Source organism: Pongo abelii, chromosome 16 (genome assembly GCF_028885655.2).
Source record: "Pongo abelii isolate AG06213 chromosome 16, NHGRI_mPonAbe1-v2.0_pri, whole genome shotgun sequence".
Classification (NCBI taxonomy): Eukaryota; Metazoa; Chordata; class Mammalia; order Primates; family Hominidae; genus Pongo; species Pongo abelii.
In genome coordinates this window covers 71281121-71293797 of record NC_072001.2, presented here as the reverse complement: position 1 = coordinate 71293797, position 12677 = coordinate 71281121, and the positions used below count along the sequence as shown (strand labels likewise).

General features: G+C 34.6%; 1 protein-coding gene across 3 annotated transcripts in view; it reads right to left on the bottom strand.

The window, feature by feature from the left end:
- Window positions 1-12677, bottom strand: part of PIAS1 (protein inhibitor of activated STAT 1) — a 133358-nt gene that overhangs the window by 48660 nt on the left and 72021 nt on the right. For all 3 annotated transcript variants that reach the window (XM_002825590.6, XM_063716200.1, XM_054531620.2), the window contains 2 exons: window positions 803-887; window positions 497-544 (listed from right to left, as the gene is read on the bottom strand). In XM_002825590.6, the coding sequence (XP_002825636.1) occupies window positions 497-544; window positions 803-887 (133 nt within the window). The remainder of the gene's footprint in view (window positions 1-496; window positions 545-802; window positions 888-12677) is intronic.

The following is a 12677-nucleotide window of genomic DNA, read 5'->3' as shown; positions in this document are numbered from 1 at the left end:
GGATCCTAAATTAGAGCATATTTAAATTAATTATTTAAAATATAGAACAAATTAGAATATTTTGGTGTTTGTTAGTCCATGAGACACTGTAGACTTAAGTACTAATTCCTTATCCACAGTACTTTGCCCTATGGAGATAAGGCCCATGCTTTCATAAAACTTGATATGATATTTTAAGATATCACTAGCTGGAGCTTCTCAACCAACTGAGGGCAATCAAATATGGTTTGATATATAGAACATGACTTGCTATATTGAAATCTAGACTGGGGGGTGGGCGGGCAGGGGAAAAATCTAAATTGGATGAAAATTAGAATATCTCATAAGAGGAGAATGTTTTCCCTCACCCAAATATCTAAACCTAATATTTTCAATACACTTATTGAAAAATCAGGTGGATTTCCTCTTACTCCCTAAAATTTTTTTTCCATTTCCCCTTCCTGATAAGGAATATTATCTTTTAAACTTTGAATATATCCTATAGTCAGCACTGTACCTTAACTGGACCTGTACTGTGAAGTCACATTTGGTCCCAGAAATATCCCTAGAAGAGACAGAATAGAATTACAATTACTTTTAAAGTATTTGCATGAAAGTTCATTCAAAGACATTGTTACTCCAGAAAAGTTTTTCAAATTATCATAAATATAACTGTTCTTAGAGTAACTAACACACTATATTTTCATTACTAATATTTGCATCACACAAATACTAACTCACCAATCACTGTTTTTTAAAATCATTTATTATAGACTACTAGATTCAAAGGTCAAACTTCAAGTTACACTTGACGACAACTTACATGGAACTACTGATTTGCTGCACTTGTTGTGGTGTCAAGGCAAATGCAAAACAGGTTTCTCGAAAGCGCTGACTGTTGTCTGATGCTAAAGAAGACAAGAATTATACTTTCAATTACCTTTAAATTCGCCAGTAAAGACAAAAGCAAAAAAAAAAACACACTCACATGTCTTTAATTAACTGGTATATATTCTAGAGTTTAGATAACAAGGCAATTAAAGCACTGAAAAATAAGAAATACACTAATTGTAACATAACAAACAGAAATAGAAACAAAAATGGCTAATTCCAGAATAACATATCAGGATTCAAATTCAGACAACACATAATCAAAGAAAGACTAAGGAAAATTTATCTAATCATATAAATGTTTGCATCTAAAGAGCACACTTGCATAAAAACATACGAATTTTATTTAAAATAGAATGATATAAACCCATTTAAAGAGACATGGTTTCTGGAAGAAGTAACAAACATACCCACCTTGAGAGCTGCACAGGTGAGATGACATTTGGTTTATAAAGTAAATTAAGAATTTTATCATCTCCTGTTTAACTCTACCACGCAAGTTTTATACAATAAATATCACATACAGTTTTTCTCCTAATCTTAGATGAGTTCAAAATTTGCTTATTGTCACTAACTCAAAGTAGGAAAAGAGTTGTAAAAAACAGAAGAGAAGAAAGGAAGGAAGGGAGGGGAAGAGAGGTGGGAAGAAAGAAAAATGCATGCAAGCAGGTAGGTAAGCACAGTCAGACTAGAGCAGGGGTTCTAAAGTATGCCGTTATGAGCAACAATAGTTCCATTGAACTTTTTGTTTGTTTGCTTTTTTAAGAGACAGGGTCTTGCTCTGTTGCCCAGGCTGGAGTACAGTGGCACCATTATAGCACAAACTCAAACCCCTGGGCTCAAAGTGATCCTCCTGCCTCACCCTTCTGAGTAGGTAGGACTACAGGCATGCATCACCACATCCATTGGCTTTTAGTACATGTTAGATACATTTTTTTTAAAACAGTGGTTAATATCCCTTTTGCTCACTAATGAGTCCTCAGTGCTTGGCACAAAGAAGCACTGAATACTATTTATTTGTTGAATGAGTAAAGGAATACAAAAATTTCAGAAATACCAGATTAAACTATTTATACTACTTTTCCAGGGTAATTTTTCTAGAAGAAAATGATCACTAAGAGTTATTATTAAGAAACTACCGGCTTCCGGGGCACTTAAGGCCTGCGCTGAATAAGCAGCTCAAGTCGGTTGTTTCAATCTCTTGCTTAAACTGAGTTTGATCATACTTGCAAGAAACACTTCCTTTACAACTTCCAACCAAATTGCAATATGGCATGTCAAAAAGTCGATACCAAACGTATCATTAAGAGAAAGAAACAGAAAAGAGCATTGTTAATCTAGAATTCTATCTCAACATTAACAGTATCTTTTAAAGGCTAGGTTTGCTTTCTGCTTTATGTGTTCTGGGATGGCTTTTTCTTAAGGAATCTATCACGAAGGAGCAGTCACTAACAGAAAGTTGTCTTAATTGTGAAACATCAACCTGGCAATGCTAATAACTAAGGCCCAGAATGTAGAAAACCAGCTAACATTTCCCTCTGTCAGGCAATGTAAGTAACTAACTTCTTTGCTTCTTAGAGGATATATCTGTATCAAGATTTTAGTCCAGCAGACTTAGCCTAATTCAAATCTTTGGCTCTATTTTTAAAAAGTGCTAAAATAATTTCTCAAGTCCAAAAATTCATATTACTCTCTAGGCAAAATTTCAGATGCATTTTAGAATATATGACTACAGTAAGTTTTGGATATATATAGGTTTAGAAAGAGAAGATATAACTAAAATAACGAGGCTATTTCTTACGTCACAAATAAAAATCAGGTTTCTTACTTAATAATAGCCCCTACTTCCATCTCCTTTTATATATACATTGTAATGCTCATGGGGTTGCTACTATTTATCTAGAAGAGCACCTTTCACACTTTGTAGTTTTTGGGCTTAATTGCTGTTACAAATGACTGTGAAGTCTACAGTTTTGGTTTTAGATAAAACTACTTAAAAACCTCTCTGAAAGTGAAGTAAGCTACCGTTAGCCCTTTCAAAAAAATTCTGGACAAAAAGAATTACAGAATCTTCATACTGAAATGAGTCTTACAAAATCATCCAAAACAATGACCTCCAATGTTGGGGGTATACATTTCCATGGGTACAAAAGACAATCCACAGGGATACAGAAAAAAGTATCTATCTGCAAAACAAAAGTTTTGTAAAGATGAGATTTTACATAAAACCTGAAATCTAATTTATAAAAAAACTAAAATGTTATATAAAATCTTAATCTTTCTAAACTCTTATTTTTCCTATAGGTTAAAAAAATTAACTGACAAATAATAATTATACATATTAATGGGGTTCACAGTGATGTTTTGACACATACAGTATATAGCGATCAGATTAAGGGAATTAGCATACACATCATCCCAAATGTTTACCATTTCTTTGTACTGGGAATGTCCTATATGTTTTACAACATATGAGTACAATAGTTTATGTATAAGCTATATATATAGTATGTACAAGTACTTTGCTAAGAGGTACTTATGATCAAATAAGTTTGCAGATCATTGATCTAGAGTTCAACCTTCCTTTCAACCTTTCCATTCATGCTCTGTTTGAACCCTTTTAGACATGTGGGAGATGTGGCCTTTACTCTGTCAGGCAGACGATGACTGCTGATGAACAGTTTAATTGTAAAAATGCTTGCAGCCCAACAGAGAGTAGCAGAATATTGTAGAAAAGGACAAGATTACACAGACCTGGATTCCAAACCGGTTTTGCCACTTATGTGCCATGTGACCTTGGGTATTCATTCATTCTGAATCTTTCTTCCAATATTTAAACACAGAAACATGCACACTCTGATAGGATTATTTTGAAGAATGTAAATGAGTAACATATTGAAAACAACCAATAATTTCCTTTTCTTCTCACTTTTCTCCTTACCACTATACTAAGTCAAAATATATGAGGCTGTAACTTCTACCCACTGATGCCACACAGCACTGAACTAATCTCACTATCCAGTGACAGCCATTCTTCAAATATTTGAAGAGACTTAATATGTCCCTCCCTTTCCAATGACTCTTCCCACTGTATTTTAGTGAAGACTTCAGAATTACTGTCCAAATCTTCCTCCTCCAGACGTACCCCAGTTGTTACACCCTTATTAAAGTGACAGAACTGGCTGGGCATGGTGGCTCATGCCTGTAATCCCAGCACTTTGGGAGACCGAGGCGGGCAGATCATCTGAGGTCAGGAGTTCAAGATCAGCCTGGCCAACATGGTGAAACCCTGTCTCTACTAAAAATACAAACATTAGCCAGGTGTGGTGGCATGCGCCTGTAATCCCAGCTACCTGGGAGGCTGAGGCAGGAGAACAGTTTGAACCTGGAAGGCAGAGGTTGCAGTGAGCCGAGATCGCCGCACTACACTCCAGCCTGGGCAACAAGAGTGAAACTCCATCTCATTCATTCATTCATAAATAAATAAATAAAGTGACAGAACTGGAGAGCACTGTCATAGCACATATTATTTGTTCAAAATGTGTTGCCCTTCTGTATTGGCCTATCCCAATGGGAGGATAATGTTCAGGGCCATGGACATTACCCTTGGCCTATGAAATAGGAGTGGTAGTGTACCACTTTCAAGCAGTTCTTTAAGAGGCACCCAAGGTTTTACTATCTTTGTTTCCCCTCTGCCTTGATCCCAGAGCAAACAAAACATATAGCAGAGTCACAATCTAAAGCTAGTTAAGTAACATAAGTGGGAAAGAAGCTTTATTTCTTTGGTTACTTTTTCTTTCTTTTTTAGAGACAGGGTCTTGCCCTGTTCCTAGGCTAGAGTGCAGGGCATGATCATAGCTCACTGCAGCCTCAAACTCCTGTGCTCAAGCAATCCTCCTGCCTCAGCCTCTACAGTAGCTGGTACTACAATAGTGGGTGCCACCATGCCCGACTAATTTTTTTTATTTTTTATTTTGTAGAGATGAGGTCTTGCTATGTTGCCCAGGCTGAACTGGAATGCCTGGCCTCAAGAATCCTCCCACCTTGGCCTCCCAAAGTCCTGGGATTACATGCTCAAATCTTCTTTGGTTGTTTCTAATAGTTGTTAGCCATTGAAATCTAAGGTTGCTTCTAAGTTGGTTGATATATTCTTCCAGATGTGATGCCAGTAGAACACTACTTTCATTAACTACTTTCTAGGAGTTAATCCATACAATAATCATGAAGACAATGTTATCAGACCATTTTTCAGATGAAGAAATTAAGGTTCAGAGTAATTACTAACTTGTCAAGCCTTCAAATTTGTAAGTAGAAAACTCAGAACTGGAACTCAATCTGTACATCTCCTGCCTCCAAAGTCCGTGTTCCTCTCATAACACAAGTTTATTAGCTCTCTTGATCTCAGTGCTGTACTTCTCTACCAGTGCAGCCTTGCATTACACTGGATCACAGAAAATCGGAAAAGAATTACCTATTATCCTCTTATCGTAACTGTTTATCACTTTTATCTATTTCCTTCCAGTCATTCTCATATCAAACTATAGATACAATATGAAAGCTTGCTTTAAAAAAATTACCCTTATTACATTTTCAATTGCAGTCTCTATTACCATTTTTAATTATTGTATTCTCTCAGGGGACATATGAACATTTTAATTACTCCCCTGATTAGTCATTTAGGTTATTTCTAATTTTTCACTATTTGAAACAACTCTGTGGATATCTTTGGGCTTAAAGGTTTGTTTTTTGGAAGGAGGGCAGGTTATTATTTTATTTGGATCAATTCCCAGATGTGAGATTTCAGGGTCAAAAAGTATGAAGATTTTTATGAATCTTGACACAACACAAGAGTGCTTTTCAAATGGTTGTTTTACATATAAGACCATCAGCAATTTATGCATCTAGTGATTACACTCTGGCCAGCATGGCAGTTGCTGCTAATGTAATGAATGGATCCTGGTAACTCTTGAGAAGTTTAATTCGCATCTAAAATATTTCCATGTTTTGTTATTTGCTGAATTTCCTATTTAACTAATTGTCCAATCTTGTCCTATGCCTATTTATGTATTTGCATAAGGGTTTCATATACAAGAATATTAAAACCTTGGAAATTTGCTACAAATATTTCCTCCAGTCTGCTACAATTTTTAAAATTTCATTTGGGCTACATTTTTAGATGATATAAAAGATTTTTATGTGGTCCAATCTGTCAACAATCTCCTTTTAAATTCTTCTGCTAATTCTGAACTTAGCTGTTTCTTTGTATAAATTCAATAAATACACAATTAATTTTTTGGTTTATTGTTTCTACATAATTATTTATCTGGAATTTTAGTTCATATTTTAAAAATCTAAATTTCAGTACTCCAAATTGCTTACCGTTACATTAACACCATTAGTTAAATAAACTTTCCCTTCCCTATGGATATGTGTGCTTCTTTTGTCATATATTAAATCCTTATGTCCTGTATGTTTCATTCTGGGCCACGTTCCCAATTATCTTTTTTATCCTGGTGCTGGTACTCTATTTTTTGTTATAGCTTCACTATGTTTCATTACCTTATAGTTAGGTTTTTCTCTATCCATTTTTTTAATTCATCTAGATGAATTTCCAAATCATTTTGTTATGATTTTTAAAGCTCAATAATATTTTGAATAGAATTACAATAAGCCTATGAATTATTTTGAGAGCTGATATATTTACATCTTTAACCTTCCTGTCTTGGACTATTGCACCTGTGTCCATTTATTCATATCTTCAAGGTTTTATTTCTATCATAGTTACACTGTTCCCATTAATGTCATTCTTAGTAAAATACCTACCAATAGAAGAATGAATAAACATTCATAGAATACCCTAAAACCAAAGAAAGAATGAAGACGATTTCTATATGTTGGTATGGGAGTGATCTCTCTAAGATACATCATTAAAGTGACAATGACAAGATTTAAAAAATATAGTATGCTACTTTCTGTGTAAGAGAGGAAGTAAGAATACATAAAGCTACTGTCTTTTTTCTTAAAAAAAAAAAAAAAAGAAAACCAGAAGGATAAACTGAAATTAATAAAAATGATTACCTATGAGAGACAGAGAATGGGATAAGAAATAGGAAGAATTTTAATATAGTTTTCTAGTTAATTTTTACTTTTAAATCAAATTCAAAAGATAAAATTAAGCAAAAATGAGTATTTCTATCTTTTTAATATTTATATTTTGCATGGACTCTCATTTTGGTTGTTATTCAAAGTGGTTATTACATAATATCAATTTTTGTTCTTCTAAGCTCTATTTTGCCACTCAAATTGAATTTAACCCTAGTTTTATAGCCAATTCCTTAGGATTTGCAGATAAACCTTCCCTTAACCACAAGTAAGGAAAAATTTAATTTTCCTTTCTAACATTTATACCTCTAGTTCTAATTCATGTGTTATTATATAGGCCAGAACTTTTACAAGAATATTTGTAGATCTTCCAGGGTGACTTCTTTGCTGTAAAATTTGATGTACCTTTAACATTGCAGTTTCTTTTTTTTTTTTAGAGACAGAGTCTCACTCTGTCACCCATGCTGGAGTGCAGTGGTGCCATCTCAGCTCACTGCAACCTCCGCCTCCCGGGTTCAAGCGATTCTCCTGCCTCAGCCTCCTGAGTAGCTGAGACTACAGGCGAGGGCCACCACCTGCCGCTGATTTTTTGTATTTTTAGTAGAGACAGAGTTTCACCGTGTTAGCAAGGATGGTCTCAATCTCCTGACCTCGTGATCCGCCTGCCTCAGCCTCCCAAAGTGCTGGGATTACAGGTGTAAGCCACCACGCCCAGCCAACACTGTAGTTTTTAACAATTACCCACAAAGTTGCTTCAAAACATACATGTCTGGGAGTTTAGCCCCCAGTGGGAATAATTCTGATGCACCTCCATTATTAGTAACTACACCTAGAGTTCTTCTTTTTTTCTTTTCTTTTTTTTTTTTTTTTTTTTAGAGGTGGTTTTACCACATTGCCCAGGCTGGTCTCAAACTCCTGAACTCAGACAACCCACTTGCCTTGGCTTCCCAAAGTGCTGGGATTACAGGTATGAGCCACGATGCCCAGCCTAGGATTTTTTTTTTTTTTAAACTAATAAAGACCCAGCAATCCCACTTCTAGGTATTTACCCAAAAGATTTGAAAACAGTATGTCAAAGAGATGTCTACACTCCCATGTTCATTGCAGCACTATTCAAAATACCAAGTACAGAATCAACCTAAGTGTTCATCAACAGATGAATGGATAAAGAAAATGTGGTACTAAATATATATACATAACGGAAAAGCATTCAGCTTTAAAACAGAGAGAAATTTCTGTCATTTGTGACAAACATGAGTGGAATTAGAGAATACTATGCTTATTAAGTGAAATTAGCCAAATACAGAAAGACAAATACTGCATGCTCTCACTTATATGTGGAATCTAAAACAATCAAACTCATAGAAACAAAGAGTAGAATGGTGGTTACCAGATATGGTTAGAAGATAGGAGAAATAAGTTTTTTTTATAAGATCTTATTGCACAACACAGTGAACATAGCTAGTAACATTTCAAAATTGCTCAGAGTAAATTTCAAATGTTCTTATCACCTAAAAAATGTAAAATATTTGTGGAAATTGATTAACACATCGGCTTGATACATTAGTTGATTTAAGCATTTCACATGGTATTCGAAGATCATAACATCACTCTGTGCCCCATAAATATATACATCTATAATTTTTCAATAAATAAATATAAAGATGTCTGTCGACTATAAAGATTCCCTATAATGTTAAAGAACACTTTTTCTATTTCTTTTTTAAAAAATTATTAATGGGCATTTAATTTTATGAAACCTTTTAAAGTTGCTATTTAAACTCCAAATAAGCTAATGGATTCTTGGAGTCAGAAGTCCGCGTGCTTACCCCAGTTCTGTCATTCAGTAACTGTGTAACCTTGGGCACACTGTCTGACCTTTCCATGCTTCAGTTTCTTCATCTAGGTAATATAACCCTAGAGAAACCTTAGAATTATTTTGATAACTAAATAAAAATATAAAACCACTTATAACAGTGCCTACCTAACCCAAAGTCAGCAGTCAATAAATGTTAGCTATTATTACATCTGATTAATTAATATATTTCTTAATACCGAACTATTTATGACTTCTGGATAGAGGATATATCTCTATCGAGGTTTTAGTCCAGTAGACTTAGCCTAATTTAAATCTTATTATTCCTTCAATATTCTGATAAATTCTACCAGTTAATATTTTAAGGAACACAACTATATTCAAAAAGTGAAACTGAATGATAGCTTTTTTTTTTTTAAAGTGTTACCTTTGTTTCTTTGTATTCCTCTTTGGCCTGCTTACTTTTTAATAACAGAACATTCTGTATGTAGTATACAGAAATTGTTTATTGCTCAAAAAAAGTTCTGAAGAATTTACCAGCAAATGTTATCAAACCCAGAGTTTTTCTTTTTTAAAAAAGTAGTTCTTTGATAATATTGTCAAGTTATCAGTATATCACATTTTATACATTATTTTCACTGCATATACATGTAGAAAAAAACATTTGGAATGTTTAATGTATCTGGAAACTTCATTGAGGTTTCTGAAATTTATTAACATATAACTGTGTTAATGTATTGCTCCTAATATTTATATACATATATTTCTTCTATGTGATTTAAATCTACTTTCTATGGTTAATTTTGTTTAATCAGATCTGCAAGAAGCTTATATATTTTGCCTCTTTCATGAGCCTTTTTCTTTTTAGGTTTATTTATTAATTCCACCTTTTTTCCTATTTTTAAAAAATCTTTATTTTTAATTTTTGTGGGTATACAGGTGTATATATTTATGGGGTATATGAGATGTTTTGATACAGGCATGCAATGCAGAATAAACTATTTCTTCTAGTTTTGTATGGTGAAATATTGCTTTCCCCCCTCAAAATGAACATATCTTTGTTATTTCCAATTATAGAAAATATGCAATACTCACTGTAAAAAAACAAAAATTAAAACCACACGAGATTACAAAATAAAAGTCTACCCCATAATCTAGCTGCTTCCCCACAGGATGAAGAAAACCCCTGAACATTATGAAAAATTTGGTATACAACTATAGGGACTTATAAACACACACAAATCTATGTAAGAGTGTGTGTGTGTGTGTGTGTGTGTGTGTGTGTAAATACAATTATTTTGCAATCTGCTTTTTCATTAAGATTTTAAGTTTTGAGGATATGTTTTCATTTCAACATATACATAAATTATCTAATCCACTTCAATGTCTGCAAAGTATCCACTATATAAACACAATTTAAAAATAATTTTTACCTTTATCTTTAATATACTACTTCTATTTTTCTTAAATTTTATACTAAATTCTTGGTTCTTCATCTTTTTAAATGATAAAAGCATGCAGTGTTTTCTTTTGGCTTTTCATTAATGCCTTATTTTCATAATCTGTTTTTTAATGTCATTTTAAAAATCTTTGTTTTAGTATACTCACAGCAACAACTTTTATAGTTTCTGCTGTTTTGAATTAGATATTATGTTTACGGTCACGTATATATATACCTTTATAAATATTGCAGACACTTGAAAAGTAACTGGGCCAGGTGCAGTGGCTCAGGTCTGTCAACCCAGTGCTTTGGGTGGCTGAGGCAGAAGGATCACTTGAGGCCAGGAGTTTGAGACCAGCCTGGGCAATATAGTGAGACCCTGTCTCTACAAAAAATAACTTTAAAATATCAGCCAGGCGTGGTGGTATGTGCCTATAGTCCTAGTTACTCAGGAGGGTGAGGTGGGAAGGATTGCTCGAGCCCTGTAGTTCGAGGTTACAGTGAAAAATGATCGTACCACTGCATTCCAGCCAGAGTGACAGAGAGACCCTGTCTCTAAAAAATAGTAATAAACTGTATCCTCTAATATTTATAAGTTACAAAGTTTAAGAAATACATGTTATATAACACATTATATATTAAAAGTTTTTTTTTCTGTTTGTTTTACCACTGATTACTGCTGTTTATCCATGTCTTTTAGTTTTCCAAGAGAAAAAAAAATATTATTTCTATTTTAGATTTTCATTATCAATGTTCATCTTTTCTAACATTTATTTATTGTACATTCTGTGACTGCTTCTCAAGTTTGTCCTCTGTTCTACTAATTTGATTTTCTACAATACTATTTCTCTCTTCCAATGAAGACTTAATTTTGGCTATTGCGTCCATTTGTTGGAATGCAAACAGAAACAGACCCTTCAGAGAAACTCATTCTCAATTCCTAATACCACTGAGAAAGGTTATTACTTCTAGCAGAACCTGAAATGTTTTAACAGATGATGTTCTAATAAAAAAGTCATGTTTTTAGAATCTGCTGCTTTTTCTCATTTGTTCCCATTTTTTTTTTTTTCAGATCAGAATTCTCAAATCCGGCTATACAATAGAATAACTTGGAGAACTAAAACCACACCCTAGCTAACAACCAATCCCACTAATTGTGAGATCCAGATATAATATTTCTTAAAGGTTTTCCAGGTTGGCCAGGAGCAGTAGCTCACACCTGTAATCCCAGCACTTTGGGAGGCCGAGGCAGGTGGATCATTTAAGCCTGGGCAACATGACGAAACCCTGTCCCTAATAAAAGTACAAAAATTAGCCGGTCATCGTGGCACACGCCAGTAACCCAAGTTACTCAGAGGGCTGAGGCAGGAGGATCACCTGAGCCTTGGGAGGCTGAGACTGCAATGAGCTGTGATTGGGCCACTGCACTCCAGTATGGGCGGCAGAGTGAGTCCCTGTCTCAAAAAATAAGTAAATAATAAAGTTTTCCAGGTGATTCTACATGGGCAGCCATATTTGAAAATTCCCATTCTAGACTGCTAAGTTGAACTGCCTAAACAAAAGGAGAAAAAGGCCAGGCATGGTAGCTCACGCCTGTAATCCTAGCACTTTAGGAGGCTGAGGCACGCAGATCACTTGAAGTCAGGAGTTCGAAACCAGCCTGGCCGACATGGTGAAACCCCATCTCTACTAAAAATACAAAATAATTAGCTGGGCGTGGTGGCGTGCACCTGTAATCCCAGCTACTTGGGAGGCAGAAGCAGGAGAATTGCTTGAACCCTGGAGGAGGAGGTTGCAGTGAGCTGAGGTCACACCACTGCACTCCAGCCTGGGCAATAGAGCGAGACTCCATCTCAAAAATAAATAAATATATAAATAAAATAAAATAAAAACAAAAGGAAAAAAACTAGTCTTGGTAGAGATTGCTAGCTTAGCACATCATCTACTTTTACTCTATCCTAAAATTCCAATAAAAGGTCAGTAAAGATTTTTCTTTGCTTGCCTGTTTTGTTTTTGTGTTGTAAAAGAATAAACCCAAATGAGGAGAAAGGGATAGGAGGGCAACAAAAAGTGTAGAAACTGGAAAGCAAATATATGAGTAGTAACAAAGTTAACAAAGAAAAACGCATCCTCAACTAGCAGTGAAGCTGAGTGAAATAGGAGAACTGATCTAATTTATAATGCAAAATACCTGTACAAGTGGGGCTAACAGAATATAGCTAAAGTAAGGGGAATTTCTTGAAAACCTGCTTATGAAGTAACCAGATCCCCAGGTCCGTTTATCCTCTCTAGTTAGCTGGACAACTGCCCTTCCTTCATCCTGCAAAAGTAAGATAGAACTGCTCAAAAAAAAAGAAATTTAAAACTAGAACTGGGTCTATAAAGCTTGATGGCATATTCAGGTTTAAAAAATGACCAGGCGCGGTGGCTCAAGCCTGTAATCGCAGC